We start from the raw sequence: 18,483 nt of genomic DNA on the forward strand, positions 1-18,483 counted from the left end.
AATGAGGAGTAACTTTCCTGCAAATCTACATCGATTTTACAATAAAGTTTAATAAGTTAAAACAAAAAACAGACCGAAAAAAGGAGCACACTAGGTTTTATCATAAAGGCTCTTTCTAATTCAAACAGTCTAGGCAATTTTCAAGAGCCTTCATATCAACCAGCCCCCAAGCCAAAGGTAAATATCAACTCTGACCAGTTTATGACCACTTTATGAAGACAATACCAAAACTGGGGAAATCTTTTAAAACCAATCATCCAATAAATACCTTCTCAGCTAAAATGAACCTACTGATTTCCTATTAACTTTTTTCTTTCTACTCAGATAGGATTCCAATGCCCACATGAAGATAAAATTCACTGTGTATTCTATTAATAGAAAGAGGTTTCCCTCCTACACATTTCCCAGCTCCCTTAAACTTGTTCCATACAACCAAAACATCTAAAAAGCAGGAAAATTTCCAGCTGTTTTCTTGAAAAAGCTTTGTATTCTGGCCAGTTTCACATTCCTGAGGGAACAAGAGGAAAATGAGGTCTAGGAATAGAAATGACCTACAACCCCAAAGAATCAAAGGGAAAATGAGAACTGAGTTTTATTTCTGAGGGACTGAAACTCCGTTGTCACAAGACTTTTCTGCTATTGTATTAATATGCATTTTCACATAACTTTCAAAGTTTTAGGATGAGGTGACCATTTTTATTCAGGAGCTCAGACTTCCTCTTTCTTCCATCCCTCCTTTTCCACTCACCCTAAAATTCTGCTTCAATCAACCTCCACTTCCCTTAAACACAACTACTACACCTATTGAACAGAACAGTAACAAACCTCTTAATATCCAGAATACCTTCAATTTCACTGTGATTTCAACACAACAGGAGAAAACATCACAGAAGAAGCAAAAACTTTTCCTTACATCATACCTCTAACACATATGGAAAGAGTACCTTAATGATGAATATAGTCAAAGAACCGACATATGACAGACAGCTCTATGATACTGAAGTGTGTATGTACTGAGTGTGAACAGCCACCCTGTATGCCTCTTACCCATGTGTACAAAATGTAGTATGTCAAAGCATTGTGATTGGGAGCCTCAAAAACATGGTGTTGAGTCAAAAAAAGTCTCTAGTATATGAAATGACATACAAGTATTATGAATGCAGCCTCTTCAGCTTCTACTGTCAGTGGCACCTGGACCCTCATTCAGACGTCTGGGAAAGGGCTGCTTACCTTCAATGTGCCGACGCACTGTCCAGACAGCGTTGGGGTTACCGGGAAGCTCGGAGACAGCCATTTCTGATACCTGACAGGAAAGGAGACAAACCACAGACCCACTGAGCGTGAAACCCAGCTCCTTGCTTACAATCACACTGGATAATACAGTCCCTATAATACAGCAGCGCTCTCCGTGTACACTGGATTAAAACACTGGAACCAGCTAGTCAAACAGAACATTAAGAACCAAAAGGCCAGAGGTACTGTCAAAACTGACTTCAGCAAGCAGTGATGGAACATCTAGGATAGCTGCTGCAGCCAGGCCAAATTGCTTCCTTTTAAGTATAACATGCCTGCATCCTCCACAACAAGCAAGCATGTGGGAATGAAACAGTCCATCTCAATTAGCATCCATTCCTTTCCTTTGCTCCCTTAAGGCGAAATTCCACATCTCTTCACCAAACAACTCAAATGCCACATCCTTTAGAAAAAAATCTTCCCTTATTTTCTGAGCTGGCAGTCATCTCTCCCTCCTGTAAGTTTTCAGAGGAATCACAATCATCACCGCTTAGGACACTTATCTGAAAGTAATCTGAGGAACTGTTTTGTCCCTTCTACTTGATTTTTATGCCCCTTAATGTCAGAGTCAAGACTTCTCTGAATGTCGTATAAACTTTCAAATGAGAATAAATAAAATATGTAAGATAAACTCAAAATGATCTAGAGGAGAAAACAAGGTGTGGACTAAACATTAACTGTCTATAATATCCTTGCAATTCTTCTGTAAATCTAAGACCACCTAAGATAAAAATTTTATTAAATATTTTTAAATGATCTAGAAATAAAAAGCAAGGCAGCCTATCATAATGTGCAATTTAACAGTGGAACTACATTTTACAGAAAGAACTCAAGAATATATATGAAAGGCATTTTATTTTATCCTTTTGTTTGTTTATCTATGTAATGGTAGCAGGAATACCTGATCATGGTACAGGACAATCTCAGGAAACTTCACAATCAATAAAACCCTAATGTCAAGTACGCTACACTATCTGACAGTGACTCTGCTCAACTGAGACCATAATCTAGCTGAACAAGATTCAACAGATACACAGGAACAAAAGCAATGTCCAGCAATTTAAAAAATATTTTTGCATAACAGATTTTTAAAAATAGAAAAAATTAGGAGGCCGCAGAGGACTCAAAAACAATGATTCTTCATCAGGTTCTTTATCTCCCAACACCGTACACAAAGTTTTGTTAATGCATGTATGCATTTTTTGTGTGTGAGTGCTTACTTTCACCAGATGACCGCTGCGATCCAATGAGCAGCAAGTAACTTATCAAGAACTATTGGTCTAAATTAGGTTCAAGTCATTGAAATTTTGGTGACTTGATGAATATTCAGGCAGTCAAAACTTTTTAAATCCCCTGAGATAGCGCTATTAATAGCTAACGTTTATTGAACAGTTACTATAAGCCAGAACTTGACCAAGTGCTTCATTTGCATTCTCATTTAATTCATACAGCAATCCTTAAGGCAGATGCTAGTAAGCCCATTTTACAGAAGAGGAAACAAAAGCTTAGTAACAGCTATTAAGCAAAGCCAAAATTCAAAACAAAGGTCACCTTGCCTGTGTTCCAATAAAAATTTACAAAAAACAGGCAGTGGGCCTCTAAGAGCCTGGAGTTTGCCAACCCCAACTGCTAAAAGTAACTGCCATAGGAAGATTTATTTTATTCCTAACAAAATCAAGTCCAGGGCTTGCTAAAATGCATCAACACAAGAACCATGATGAGAAAAGGATATGGGATTTGAGAAGATAATTTTGAGTGTCCATTTCACCTAAAATGTCCAACAATAAAGGATTCATTAAATAAATTCTGATACACCCACTGTGGAGGTATACTGCAAAAACATTAAAAATTGTACGACTTAAAAGCACACAGTAATAAGAAATAAACTTGGTGATATATATATATATATATACTGTATTTAACATAGTTAAAAACTTAAGTATCTAAAAACTATGCAGAAAGATCAAGACTAAAATGAGATGCAGTAAAATGTGCCATGCAGACTTCTCAACCTACACATTGTGGCGAGTGAACCTGGAATTAATCAGTATTTTTCCCCTTTGCCAAATTTTTAAAGTGCCTATTGTGTTAACATGTTAAAGACTAGGAAATTTAAACTGTAAACTTTATGGAAACAGGTAAAGAGGAAAACATTTTTGTTTCATATAAACATTGAATACATCTTTGATATCAGAATAAAGCCTTAGGCTGCTTTGCTAGCACTTCCCTCCAACCCTGCATATGATCTAGAAATTCCCATCTTACCTCAAGTCCATGCCTTAAGACTCTCAGAGATGACCGCGGTCCCCTACCACAGGCCACATATAGCTGGGGAGTGTCTTCGTTGGCCAGATCAGCTATCTGCACAAAGAAAAGGGGGGGAAATGTCTACTTGTGCTACTTTCCCACACACAAACTTGATTATTCTCAGGGGGACAAACCACTTTTTTAGTTTATTAGGCTTAAATATTACTACAGGCCCTGGGCACATGGAGTGAAAAAAAGACCCAATGTCCCAAAAAGCAAGCAGTTTGAAGCAGCAAGTTTTACAACCAAAAAAAGCTTTTATCAGTTCTTTGTTTTGGTGACACAGCACATGGGATCTTAGTTCCCTGAACAGGGATGGAACTTGTGCCCCCTGCAGTAGAAATGTAGAGTCTTAACCACTTTAAGCCCAAGGATTTATGTAAAGTTTTTAACCCCCCAACTGCCTTCAGCTGCTTCACCCTCATACCCTGGCGAGTCCACAGACATGCTGCTGAACCTCTTTAGACTATGAGGTTAATCTGGATTAAAACTTTAAACTCATTCATACTCAAAAACAGTTGGTTAGCACTGCTCATTATGGAGTGACTGGAAAGACCTGCACCTGGCAAAACAAAATGGGAGAGAGGCTGTCCAATTCATCAACCAACACAAGGTTTTTCAGTGGTCTTGGCTGAAAGAAGAATGTGTCTCCTTCTTCTAGAGGCATGGCAGATGAAAACTCAGGTTCTTCATCATCATCTCCAAGATGTGCGATTTGATATAAGTAACTAGGGAGAAGCAAAGATTTCATGTAAAATATTTTCTGTCTGATGTACATTATAAATATAATTAACACTTCCACATGTTATACATGAACCAAATGAGATTAACTGTGATAACCATTTCATGATGTATGTAAGTCAAATCATTATGCTGCACACCTTAAACTTATACAGTGCTGTATTTCAATTTTATCTCTGTAAAACTGGAAGAAAAAAAAGCTAATAAGCATTTAAAAAGTACTTTTTCTGAAGATGTCTGCCATCAACATAATGCTCATAAATCACTTTAATATTGAGTTGGCATCTACAGTTTGAGATCTCTGCTTATTGACTAGGGTTTTCTGCATCTTTAAGAACAGGGTACATACCCAATATTTGCACGCCAGCATCCAATACTGCATTACTCTCAACAGCCAAAAGGTGGAAAGAACCCAGGTGTCCATTAACAGGTAAATAATACGTGGTACATACATATAGTGGGTTATTATTCATAGATAAGAATATAGAGCTGACACATGAACTCTGAAACTATGCTACATGAAATGAGCCAGGCAGAAGGGTGAACGTGTGAGTGCACTCAGGTCCCCAGTGCTGAGGGCCATGAGGAGAGACTCCTTAATGGGCATACGGGTTCAGTCTGGAGTGATAAAAGAAAGTTTGGAAAAATAGTAGCAACGGTTATACAACACTGCAAATGTAATTAATGCCACCAAATTGAACATGTTAAAATGACGAATTTTGTTATACATATTTTACTACAAAAAGAGATAATGGGTGCTAAAAAATAGGAATGTTTAAGACCTATTTATTGATAAAGAAAAATATTTATTATTATTCACTACTATATAAAAATACATAACTTACAAAACACTATACATTATCATTTTTATACAAAGATTTAAATATATAACACAGGAAGGCTACACACACACAAAAATGGTATCTTTGGGCAGAATTACAAGAGACATTTTTGCTTACATGCACTTTCCTAACTTTTCTAAAATGGAAATTCCTTGTTAAGAAAACTAAAAAATTAGAAATGGGTGAAAATATAACAATAGGCTAGGTTGTAAAAAGTGAGACAAAACAGGTATAAACTGGGAAAAGGAATAATAAAAAGACAGTTGGAATAAGCTCCATGAGGATGAGTTAAGGACATAAAGAAAGGGAGAACAACTGAAGAAACGGCAAAACTGGAATAGAATCACAGAATTTTAGACGACATTTTCATTTTCATCACACAGAAATAGCATTAGATAAGTCTTCTGCACGTGCTGGCAAAACCTGAACTAGAAAGCAAGACCATGGCATCTCATTTCATAAGCAATCTGGAGTCTTCAATACTGGTTTTAAATTCAAGGCCAGAGTAGAGTTCAGACTTATTTAACTCATTTGTCTATGCTGCTGCTGCTGCTAAGTCGCTTCAGTCATGTCCGACTCTGTGCGACCCCATAGACGGCAGCCCACCAGGCTCCCCCGTCCCTGGGATTCTCCAGGCAAGAATACTGGAGTGGGTTGCCATTTCCTTCTCCAATGCACGAAAGTGAAGTCGCTCAGTCGTGTCCGACTCTTAGCGACCCCATGGACTGCAGCCTACCACGCAGGCTCCTCTGTCCATGGGATTTTCCAGGCAAGAGTACTGGAATGCGGTGCCATCACCTTCTCCCATTTGTCTATGAAAAGCCATCAAAGACTGTACCATAGGGATGAGGAAATCATTTCATCAGGGTTGTGTCTTGTTTGCTTAAAGAGATGACCCTCTATAAAGGTTGAGTTTTACAAGACAATGAACTACAATAAGGAACTAGAGAACTAATTCAGAGTAGTACCACAAAAATCGAGACTTTACACTCAAGTTGCTGGAATTGGCCCATAAGACATTAACAGAAATAGTAAGGACGGCAAAACCAAGACAAGGAAACTACCTAAATGTCCATCGTCAGACGAACGCATAAAGATGTGGTATATATACACAACAGACTACTACTCAGCCATAAAAAAGAACAAAATAAGCCATTTGCAGCAACATGGATGCAACTAGAGATGATCATACTAAGTGAAGTCAAAAGGAGAAAGACAAATGCCATATGGTAGCATTTATGTGGAATCTGAAAATATGACACAAATGAACCTATCTATGAAACAGAAAGGATAAACAACAAAGGTCCTAGCACAGAGAACAAAATTCAACATCCTAAAATAAACCATAATGGAAAAGAACATTAAAAAAAAAAAAGAATGTTTAAAAAAAAAAGAAATAGTAAGGTTGGAAAGACTGGTGATATGGCTGGGAAGCTGCTGTAGGTACTAATGAGTTTCAACTTCAGACTTGTACAAGTGACATGTCTATGGAACATCTATTTAATACTAAGTAGTTCAGCAGGAATGCCCAACAAAAAGTTCAGGAGATCACTTCTAAAGCTACTTTTTGCAGCTATCCACAGGTATTGATTTAAGCCACTAAAATAGAGAAAGTCATCAAGAGAAAGAACATAAAAGGAAGAGGGCAAAACTTTTGTTCTGAAGGACGTAAAACATTCTCAGGAAAAGCTACAAGGCCTTGAAACTACCTCTCTTTCACCAACTTTTATAGTAACCAGGGTGAAATGGGATAATAAAAGGACTACTCACTGGTTTCCAAATTCTGATGCTACAAAAAGGAAGCCTGTTTTAAGCACACACATGGCAGCAGCAACAGGCACAGTATCAAAATACTTGAGCCGGATCTCAGTAACCTGGAATGGAAAGAGAAAGATTCTAGCGTGCAGGCAAATTAAGCCACAACATGGAAGACAGTGCAGTATAATAAGACAATGTAATAAAACAAAGTGGCAAAAAAAAAATCCTGTCCTTCACATCCACACCAGGAGTCAGAAAACTACAGCCCGCAGGCTAGCCATGCAGTTCACATACTCCCAGTGGCTGCTTCTATGCCCCAACGGTGGAGCTAAGTAGTGGAAACAGGGACCACACGGCCCACAAAAGCTGAAAATGTTCACTACCTGGCCTTAAAAAGAAAAAATAAAAACACAAAGAACTTGCCAACTCTTGAACTAAACCAGCATCTAAGAAATTGCCCAGTGCTCAATGCTCCTCCATGGGATAAAAGTGACAGGTCTCGCATATTGCCAGTTTTCAGGTGACAGAGAGCCTTCTCTTGTCATTCACTAGAAGCGGCATTACCCATTCTCACATTATATGTAACCAGACCAAAAATCTGTTAACCAGGGGGAGAAAATTTACATTCATATTCCAATTCCAAACTTTAAAAGCTTTAACACCTTAAGCAACTACTTTTTAAGGCATTCGGCTCCTGTTTTTTAAACTTGTAACTATCCTTTCTATCTCAGAGTAGTTGAAATGAACAAATGGCTTATAACACCACTCTGTAAACCTTAGACAACCATCAGTTTTCTTTTTCTTTTTTTCTCCCTTCCCCCATCAGTTTTCAAAATAAGGTTATTTAACTAAAATTAGGATGAAATTGTAGCAAGTTTTATCAAATTAGACTAATAACAGCTAACATACTTTTTCATTTTTTCCTCCCTCCTCCATGCTCTACTTACCATATCTTCGTCTGTCTCCAAAGTGATCTTAAAGATATCTCCCTGCTCAGTTTGAGCCAAAAAGAAAAACATTGATTTGGTCTTATGGGTGGCAGAGCAGACAAAAATCATTCCTCTTTCAGGGTCATCCAGGTCATTCTAGCAAAGTCAAATACACAATCAACATCTTAGAAATTAGGATTTCTTTTCTGGAATTCAGCACCTTACCAATAAGGATCAAACAGGCCACCAAACGCCTAGAGGCACCTGGAGTCTCTCCATGCAAGCTGTGACCCAGAGCAGCTTGCCAGCCACAGGATTATGTAACACAATAAACAGAAATTCTTGTCTACTATAAATACATAATAAAGCTTAGGTTAAAAAAAAAGCCACAATTCCACTCTACAGCCTGATCAGATTAATAAGGCAAAAACTATCTCCAGAGAAAAATGTCAGAGAAGAGACATGAAATTTAAAGAATCATCATTTCAGGCTGTGAATAAGACTTACCCGTTCACAGTACTACCCAAACCACCAACATCATCCCTCTTCTGTCTTTATCAACTTGCCCGAATCCCAAAAGGCATCCCCCTCAGCTGGTTTGTTTCTTTTTAATTTCCAACATTTTGTATTTCTCTCAAAGGCAAAACATGTTTTATATTTCTTTGTAGTCCCAAAGTCAAGTACAGCACCTGGCAATCAGGTGCTTAATAAATTTCTGATCAACTAAACTTAATTACTTAACACCACTCCAAAAATTTAACTTGCTAATCTTACCAAATTTTCTAAAATTGATGGAGTCTTACTCAAATACCATGTACTAGATAAACTATGTCTTAAAAAGATTTAACCCCAGGACCTATAAATTAGTATTAAAAAGATAAATAATTTGGGGTGAAAAGAGAGTTTGAGGAAGCAGAAATCAATGACGATTACCCATGTGCTGCTGATAACTGAGGCTGGGTACACAGAACTTCATTATAATCATCCCTCAACATCTGCACGGGACTAGTTTGAGGAGCCCCCAGATACCAAAATTCACGGATACCCAAATCTCTTAACTAAAACAGGGTAGTACAAGGAACTGTCACAAAGTGTCATGATCCCTACAACTTATCTTCGAATGGTCTTGCCTAAAAACCACAAATACAAAAGAAAGAAAAGGCCAATGTAGCAAAGCAGTACTAATAAGTGAATCTAAGTGAAAAGTGTACAGGATTCACTGTTTGCTCCTTTTAGATTTTTTCTATGCTGGAACAGGGTGGGGTAGGGGAGAATGAAAGGCAATTTATCTCCAATGAATACACCTGGATTCTTCAAACTAGAAACTTCAGGAATTTCAAATGGATACTGTTCATAGGCTCTTCAAGAATGAAACTGTATCTGCTTTTTTAAAAACTGAAGCACAACTGACTTACAGAATCAGGCTAGTTTCAGGTGCACAACCCAGAGCTGTGCTGGTTTTCAATTTTCTTTCTCAGATTTTGTTGTGCTAAAATACTTACTGACTTTATTAAAAACACTTAACAAAAATTAGGTTCATTTCACAACATAAATATATTTTCTCTTATGGTAAACAAAGACCTACCCGTCTCCTGGGAATTGGACAGCGGATATCCGGTTGGTCACCAAAGTTCTTATAGGTAATGTAGTTTTCGGAGCAAATCAGCACTCCACTTGGACCATCTGATCCCCCTGGAACTGTCAAAAGAGAAAACAAAAACCAGCAATGATTTGACACAACTATGAATTTAACCTTCAATTCCTTCTCTCCTTCAGCACAACTTAAAGGTGCCTGAAGGTGCTAAACATTCAATGTGTTTCTTTTCCCTGAGAGTTACACTAGACGAGGATGGAGCACCGTTTGGGTGATCTCAGCCTGTCCAGATATCTAATAAGGCATCTGAAAGTTTAGCTCCAAGCCCAGAACTCAGTTCTCAGCTTTGGACCTATAATCCAACTGCCTACTGGACACTCTTACATGGATATTCCACAGCAGGTTAAAAATGAATGCATTCATAAACCACTGCCAAGTTCCTTACCAAACCATCTCCTGGGTTCTCAACCTTAGAGAACACTGCCATCAACCAATTGACCAAACCAGCTAAAAGGATGCCATCCTTCAGTTCTCTCCTCTCCCACATTGGTTCTACCTCTTCAGCAGTCCTCATGCGGCAAATCTCTTTTGGTTTAATGGAAATGCTTCCTGATCTTACTACCTTCCATTCCATTACCAAAATGTAATCAAGTGATCTTTCTAAAACATTCACCTTTAATAGATCATTATTCTGCTTCCTCCACCCCAGCTCTTTACCTCCAATGATCCAACCACAATGGGCTTTCAGTTTTCAATGAACCATGTTTTTTTCCTGCATTTGGGCTTTTGTGTATTCTGGTTCCTCTGCTCACAACAGAAACTCCTCCTCCACCCTCACTGTACCTAACTCCTAACTACTCCTTAGTCCTCAGCTGAGAGCACTTCTGAAAGCTTTCTCTAATGCACTGCCTTCCTTCTCCTGGTTAGGAACCCCTCCTCCACACTGTCATGGCATGTGGCACACTCTGGTAAATTTTGTGTTACTAGTATGTATTCACCATTATACTCAATCTTGTATAAAAGGAGACACCACAACAAATTTTTCACCATGCAGTCTCAGCAGATTGACTTTGCACACAGTGATCATAGAGGTTCAGTAAACATTTGTTTAATGAATGAAACCCTTGTAAATGAGAAGTATCATAATACAGTATAACAAGTAATTAATATAACCTATTTTTAAAAATGCTTCTGCTTAATATATAGTCTCTTCCTAAGATTTAACACTCAAAGACAAGTGCTATTTTATATTTTTCTTCTCTAAAATCCTACCCAACAACAGACATACTTCATTTTAGACATCAAATGCAAATGACTCAAAACAGAAAGGACTGGATCACCATCTTAGATGAGCCTGATACAATTTAGATACCACAAATATAGCTGTCCTTTAGTCTTTTAATATAATGAATTAAACTAATATTGATTCTTCATGGTGAACCTCTTTGAGCTCCTACAAAAATCTTACTTTGCTATGATGCACAGAAAACACTGTTGAATCTGATTTGCTAAAATTTAAGATTTTTGCATCTACCATCAAAGGATAACTAGGCTGTAAATGTTTCTTATTACTGTCCTTCCCCAGTTTTGGTATGAAGGTATATTAAGCTCTTAAAGTGGTACAATGGTTTTTATTCTTTTTCTGATCTCTCAAGAAATTTAAGGTCCCTAAAAATTCTGAACCTTAAATCTTCTGAGGAAAAGAAACTTTTGATTATTGCCCCATTTTTAAACAAATGTTGGTCTACTCAGGTTCTTAATTTCATCTTCTATCAAGTTTGGTGACAGTTTTCAAAAATATTTCTATTTCATCTAGGCTTTCAAACTGAAGGACAGTTTTATCTTGTTTCATCCATAACATCTGTCTTTTCATAGAGCCAGATTTTGATTTTTGTAATGAGAGTGAAAGATTGACCACAGTCAAAAGCAGAGCAACCAACAGAAATCAAGACTCCAAGCTGACTGCTCTTTTTTTCTCTCCCCCATTAGAGGGTACGAGTTAACCACCACATGAATCTCTAACCTCCCCAAAACATAGACAAGGCACTCAGGTTTACTATGAATAGATTATAGTTTCCAAATCCTATTAAGTAAACACTCCTAAGTTTGGGCATAAAATGGACCAAGCAAAATGGTACAAAGCACATCGAAGAAAAAAGTACCTGTAATTAGGAAGTTTCCATGTTCCTCCAAAGGCTCACTGTATTTTCGGACTACGTGATTTAAACCAAGGTCTAATTCATAGAAAGTAAGCGTCTGCTGGGTATTAGCTGCTGCTTCCCCAGTTGGATCATTGTCTGCTTCCTAGGTAACAGTGGCACAAAGACTAATCAGTACCATAAAATCAAGCTTTCAAAGATGGAAAGTAGAAGAGTGGATATATGTATATGTATAATTGATTCACTTTGCTGTACGCCTGACAGTAATACAACACTGTAAATCAACTATACTCCAGTAAAAATTATTTAAATAAATGAACAAACAAAGTTGAAAAGGGCATCAAGATTCTTCCATTTCACAAACCAGGAAACAGAGGTCCACAGATGCCAAATGCTTTGCCAAAATTGACACTAAAAAATGGCAGAATGGGAGCAAGAACCCAAGTTTTCTACTTCTGGAACCAGAAAACACTGCCTTCCTCTCAAGGGAAAGAATGGTATGTCCCATCTTTCACTATCTCCCAATGAAAAAATATCCAAAACACCACCTCACCTCTTTTTTTCAGGGCGTTTCCCCAACAAATCCCTGTTTACACAGGGGGACTGTTCAAACCAGAGCAAAGGCGCTAACATGTGGTCAGGTAAATGCTGAGATGCTCCCAAGTGTTTCAGAAAGGAATTTGGAGTATAACAGTAATAAAAAAATTGTGACCAAGTAAGATATACCTCATAATCCATTTCCAGACAAGCAAACATTGGATTTTCAAATCCCACATCTACTCCAACTACGTGATACACTAAAGTGTTTGCTTTGTGAGCCTCCAGTGGAGATGAGATGGTAAGTCGGGCTGCAGCATCTCTGTTCAAGATATACACCAATTTCTGTTTCTCAATGGCACCTGTGGATGGAGACAAAACATAAAAAAACTCCCGATAATGAAAAGACAAGCTACAGAACAGCTAGATTTACATCACAATTATTTTCTAAATGATCAGATCAGATCAGTCACTCAGTCGTGTCCAACCCTTTAAACTCTACAAGTGCATTAAGATTTTGCTAACACTAAAATAGAAAGGAGCAAAATTTTACCCTTCTTGTTCTAATAGAGATTTTTTTTTTTTTTTTATTTAGCAGTGCTGAGTCTTAGTTACAATATTCAAGATCTTCGCTGCAGTAAGAGGGCCCTCTTTAGTTGTGGCATGTGAACTCTTAGTTGTGACATGTGGGATCTATTTCCCTGACCAGGGAATGAACCCAAGTCTGCACTGGGAGCTCGGAGTCTTAGCCACTGGACTACCAGGGACGTCCCCATAATAGGGATCTTAACATCCCACTAACTTTCCAAAAATTTTTATGACAAACTAAACAAAAATTCATAAAATTGCCAGCTTTGTTCTCTGAATTAGATCTAATAATTTTGTGACTGTTCACAGAAGGTTGCCCTCTGGAAGCCTGATCAGATATGCAGAGTTTTCTTCAAGAGATTTATCAGAGAAGAGACATGAATGTAAATCATCATTTCAGGCTGATGAAAGCAACCATACTCTTTGCCTAATAATGTGAAAACTTTCAGCATAGTCTTTTTGGTACAGTCAAAGAAACCAAAAAAGACCCATTTCCAACTAGATAAGAAGTAGAAAAGGCGTGTTACAATTTTCCCCATTGTTTTAAAAGAGAAAGCAACTTTAAACACCCAAAATGATACAAATTTTACTCAGGTGAGTGATTTCTTGGTATGCTACCAAGATCACAGCACTGCTATTCTGAACTGAGCTTCTTTAAGAATCAAAAAGCCAACAGAGTAAGTCACGCACTAATCATAACAGCTCGCCCTTTGGGATCCACAGCTAAGAACTGGCCGGGAACAATGCGGCGGCATCCACTCTTGCCAAAGGTTTCTTGGTGAATCTTCTCAAACATATTCTTAGATGGCTGGTATTCCAGGATAACAATCCGACCTGAGTCACTGCCAACCACAATGTAGTCTTTTGTGCCACCCGTCAACCTAAAGGCCATGAGCGACCGGATGACACCAAATACTTCCACAGTTAGTAGAGTGTGCACTTTGCCAGTGTTGGGATCAGGGCGAAGCAGCTCCAAGATCTTTCCTCGGGAAACAACAATTTCCTGTTGTTTGGTTCCTGAAAAACACACAAAATAAAGATCATGAACAATAAGAACTAATCCAAAAAGTAACCTTCATCGATCAAAATGCTACGACACATAAATACAACTAAATGAGTTAGAGGCTTAGTATTTTAATTTATTCTACTGTAAAAGGTCCTTTTCCTAGAATTTAAAACATTTAACAAAAGTGGTATCAAAGAAAAGCTTTTCATAAATGATCATGCAAGCTTTTTTAAAAACTTCTTTTAATTTTTCTAAGATTTGCCATCAATAAGCATAATTGGGAGTTGTCTACAAATGATATTAACATATAACATTTAGCTTTGTAAAATTAAAAATTTCCAAAGGCTCTTTCTAATCCATTTTTAAGGCTACGTTTCTAAGAAATCATATTAACTTTTTGTGCAGTTAGATGTAGTGTCCCAAAGAACTTTCAAAATTGCTATCTAATATATGCTGTTTATTTCTAAAACCTCACTTGCTTTCAAAATTGCAATCAACACCTCCAGATGCATAAACAGCCAACTTGAACCCATCTCTCCCTGCTACTCATCTCCACCCTAATGAGCTGTCATCACCTTCAAATGTTGAGAATAACCAATTTCCTCCTTTCTCACACTCTCTGATCTCAAGTAACCTGCTATGAATGTTACTGTCATTTTCTCTGCCACCCAGGATGCAAACTCATATTCTTCTATCTATCCTCACTGCCCCAGCACAGGTCTTCACTATCTAATGCCTAAATGGCCTCCCATTCTACCTGATATACCACGTCTACCTATCCCAATCCATTACCATTTGCTCAATGCCCAATCACTTATCAAGACACCTTACTTTCTAAAAGTTCTTTGCAAAGGAGATAAGATCAATTACTTTAGAAACTGTAAAGCATTACATAAGTTACAATGTTCTTTAACAATTAAATTTTTTTTCATAATTTGTTTTTTACAAAAAGGTTTGATGTTGAAAAACCAATCTGAAGCATAAAACTATTAATATTTAAAATGTGAGGAATTCCCTGGAAGTCCAGTGGTTAGGACTCCTCACATCCACTGCAGGGGGCACAGGTTCAATTCCTGGTCAGGGAAATAAGATTCAGCAACCCAAGAGGTGTAGTAAAAAAAAAAAAAAAACCCCACAAAACTTTAGAGGAACTTACCAGAGAAGTTGCCATGAATGGCAAAGCTGATGCCAGTGGCTCGCTGCAAGGTCAAGTTGTACAGGAACATGGCAGCAGTAACGGTGAGCCACCCACAACTCCACAATTCAGACCTTGGTTATACCAAGTCAAAGCAAGCTAAGAGCACATAAAAGCAGAAAAATATCAGCTGTGAAATTGTTAACAGATATTTCTGTATGGGAACGTCTAGTGAAGACAGCAGAACCAGTAGAGTAAGGCTTACTGAGTAACAACATAATAATTAAGAGTGCTTTCTACATGCAGGCACTATGCTACTATACACTTTGCTTCTAACCTCACAAGAAATATACAAAGTTCATGATATTACACTAATTTTACAAGTAAGAAAATTAGGCTAAGAAAATAAATTGCTTGAGGTCACATGTAGTTAAAAACATTAGGGAGCTGTACTCTGTACCATTAATGCAACAATGTTTATTTAACTTTACTGTCATGGAAACAAACTAGGTCTACATTTACTTCTATTTGAATAACTTCTACTTTCACATGGTTCAGAATTCAAAAGCACAGGAAAAAGCTCACTCCACCCATTCCCTAGCTATTCAGTTTTCCTTCTTGGAGGAATCAATTTCACCAAGTTATATCATGTCTTTCCAGATATTTTCTGTATGCACAAGAAGAAACATATTAATACTGTATACTATGTCTTCATTTTAAACTAAAGATCATTGTACACTCACATTATAGCGCAACTGATTTTGTTTTTAATAATTTTACCTATCTTGGACAGAGCGACAAACAAGACTTTCTCGGTTTTTTTTTACAGCTATGTATTAATACAAGGATAAGTATTCCATCGAATGGGTATATAAGAATTCACTTAGCTAAAACCCTACTGATGAACATTGTGTTCTTCCCAACCTCTTGCTAATATGAATACTGCTGCAAAGAAAAATCTTCATATATAAGCCATTCATATGTGCATGACTGTATTTCTAAGATTAATTCCTAGAAGTGCAATTGCTGGACTGAGGGACTTACACATTTGCAATTTTGATACATATTGACAAACTGCCTTTCAAAGAAACTCTGACAATTTACATCCCCAGCAACCTGAGTTCCTAATTTTCTACAACCAGACTTTTGCTAATCTAATAGATCAAAGTACTTCACCTACATCTCTTATAGAGCTCTGTATTTACAATACTAGAAACTTAAATCTATTGTTTAGTGGCCAAGTCGTGTCCCACTCTTCGGGACCCGGTGGACTGCAGCACACCAGGCCTCCCTGTCCTTCCCTATCTTCTGGAGTTTGCTCAAACTCATGTCCTTTGAGTCGGTAATGCCAATTTTTACATTTAAACCTACTGACCACCAAAAAACTAAAAACTGAACTGTCACTTCAGGAGGAAGCCTCTCCAAAGGAGTACACAATCACAGAAAAGGATTCTCATCAGATAGAACTCAAAACCGCAAACTGATGTACCTCTACCATAAAAGAATCACCAAAAACTACATCTATACACACCTGCTGCTAGAAAATAAACTGACCTATTTTTCCTCACTCAGAGACAAAAGCAAGGGATCTAGAGAAATTCAAAGTGATCGCTGTGTAATTAACACATGAGTTTGGGAAAAAAAACAACAACATATGAGTTTGGTTTTGTTAAATGAGAAAAGAGAATTATGAATAAACATCCTCACAAATAATAACCATTTCTGGGCTGGGCAAGAGCAAGGGCTCTTGTCTCTCTGGGCTACCAAAGAGAGGAAAAGACAGACACTCCAGTCTAGAAACAGGTCCTGAGAAACACACATTTTCCTACTTGAAACCAAGGAACATCTTTATTGTCCGAGGATGGTAGGGAAAAAAGGAAAAGGCCTGAGGTGGAATAACAGAGTTGAAAAATGACCTACAAAGAGAAAAAAAACTATAGACACAAAGACATAGATACACACACTCAGAAGGGCTTAGACACTGAGAAAGTTCCAAGGGAAGTTGTGCTCAGCTAAAGGTCTGGGTGGAAAATAGAGAACATGTTGCAATTGCTATCAAAAAGTAGTAAATGTATTACCATATGTAAAATAGATAGCCAATGGGGAATTTGCTGTGTGGCTCAGGAAACTCAAACAGGGGCTCTGTATCAACCTAAAGGTGTGGGATGCAGAGGGAGGTTTAAAAGGAGAGGACATATGTACACCTATGGCTGATTCATGTTGAGGTTTGACAGAAAACAGCAAAATTCTCTTGAGCAATCATCCTTCAATAAAAAGTTTAAAAAAAAAGGAAACGTGATTCTCAGATACAACTTCTCTTGCATCTTACCATGGTTCAAATAATTTCAAAATTCCAGTTATCAACAACAGAATTCATAATGAAACCCCTATCATGTTGTCAATATGATTCATGTGGTAGGATTGACTGACTTAATTTAAAATATGAAATTTTTTCGAAAACAAGTAGAGGAAACCAGGGGCCATTTCTGAAACCTGGAAAAGCTCCCCCCAGGCTACCTTTCATTCTTCATAGCTCACTGAGGAACTCGGCCTGTTTTCTAGTTGCTTTACAACTGATGCCATCCATGACTATCTTTAGGAATCACGTTCCCCAACGATTGTTATCTTGGGTAATGGAGGAAGTTCAGCCAAAATAATATACCAGGAGCCACTAACGGCCCAACCTTGGTATATTTTTATTTCCCATACTAAACTGATATCCGGGAATGCTGTCTGTAAACACGAGGAGATGAGCCTGTGATTGCTCCCTCCACCCCTTTTCCATGTGCCAAAACATCACTGCATGAGATCACGGAAGGAAACAAGCTGCCCAAGTGCCAAAGCATAAACACGACACAGTCTTGATTTCAAAGGCTGTTTCCATTATTTACACTTTTAATGCCCAAGACCTTTCCATTCCGCCGACCTTTCCATTTCTGTGTGTCGTATTTACTTTCGCAAGGGGGAGACGTCCCTCCTGCCATTCTCACCTTTTCCAGTGCCTAAAAGGTACGGTCTCTAGAAAGCTCATTTTGAGCCAGGCCTAGTTCCCACACTGCGAACGCAAGCGGGAGGCGATTCCCTAAAGCCGAGCCGAGCATTCCCCCTCCGCCACCTCCTCGTCCTTTGCCCTTACCTCTCGGGCCTAAGCTGCCTCGGAAACCCCTACCAAAGGCTCGGCCCAGCTCCCTACCTAGCAGCTCTCCCTCTCCCCGGATTCAAGGAGGTCAGGAAGCTGCTTCCTTACCTTGTAGCAGGGAGGATGGCGTAGATATCCAACAGATCCTCAGTTTCCTTGAAGGCCTAAGCTACAGACAACGCCGAGCCGCCGGCGTCCGCCATTACCTCCGAAGATAGGGACCTTCCGGTTGGCGCGCGACGGATAAAGGTCCCCGCGGGCGCCTGAAGAATGTATATATAATTTTTTTAACTGCTTCTGTCTTGCTTCCACATCGCATTGTAAATATTCTTTATGGCCGTTATTTTTTCCAGAATATGGAATGAATTGACTTTCTAAAGTAGACAGTTAAAAAAGAAAAAATCTACAAATTCATTAGGCACTTCCGTGGACAGCCCCAAAGACGTGTTGCGCCA

At 38.2% G+C, this 18,483-nt stretch overlaps 1 protein-coding gene and 2 non-coding genes across 3 annotated transcripts in view; all 3 read right to left on the minus strand.

Moving 5' to 3' along the window:
* Positions 1-18,277, minus strand: part of SF3B3 (splicing factor 3b subunit 3) — a 38,929-nt gene extending 20,652 nt beyond the window's left edge. Inside the window, exons 1-11 of the mRNA XM_055553530.1 lie at positions 18,137-18,277; positions 14,911-15,048; positions 13,439-13,765; positions 12,350-12,522; positions 11,627-11,768; positions 9,456-9,568; positions 7,889-8,026; positions 6,954-7,057; positions 4,163-4,328; positions 3,559-3,654; positions 1,231-1,303 (exon numbers count right to left, since the gene is read on the minus strand). Coding sequence (XP_055409505.1) covers positions 1,231-1,303; positions 3,559-3,654; positions 4,163-4,328; positions 6,954-7,057; positions 7,889-8,026; positions 9,456-9,568; positions 11,627-11,768; positions 12,350-12,522; positions 13,439-13,765; positions 14,911-14,980 — 1,402 coding nt within the window. The 5' untranslated portion in view covers positions 14,981-15,048; positions 18,137-18,277. The remainder of the gene's footprint in view (positions 1-1,230; positions 1,304-3,558; positions 3,655-4,162; positions 4,329-6,953; positions 7,058-7,888; positions 8,027-9,455; positions 9,569-11,626; positions 11,769-12,349; positions 12,523-13,438; positions 13,766-14,910; positions 15,049-18,136) is intronic.
* On the minus strand, positions 8,273-8,363 carry LOC129632631 (small nucleolar RNA SNORD111). The gene has a single exon (XR_008704621.1). It is a non-coding gene; the product is annotated as a small nucleolar RNA SNORD111 (small nucleolar RNA).
* Positions 13,073-13,152, minus strand: LOC129632632 (small nucleolar RNA SNORD111). Its single transcript, XR_008704622.1, has one exon. It is a non-coding gene; the product is annotated as a small nucleolar RNA SNORD111 (small nucleolar RNA).
* Positions 18,278-18,483: the final 206 nt, after the last annotated feature.

This window comes from Bubalus kerabau, chromosome 17 (genome assembly GCF_029407905.1).
Source record: "Bubalus kerabau isolate K-KA32 ecotype Philippines breed swamp buffalo chromosome 17, PCC_UOA_SB_1v2, whole genome shotgun sequence".
Taxonomy (NCBI): domain Eukaryota; kingdom Metazoa; phylum Chordata; class Mammalia; order Artiodactyla; family Bovidae; genus Bubalus; species Bubalus kerabau.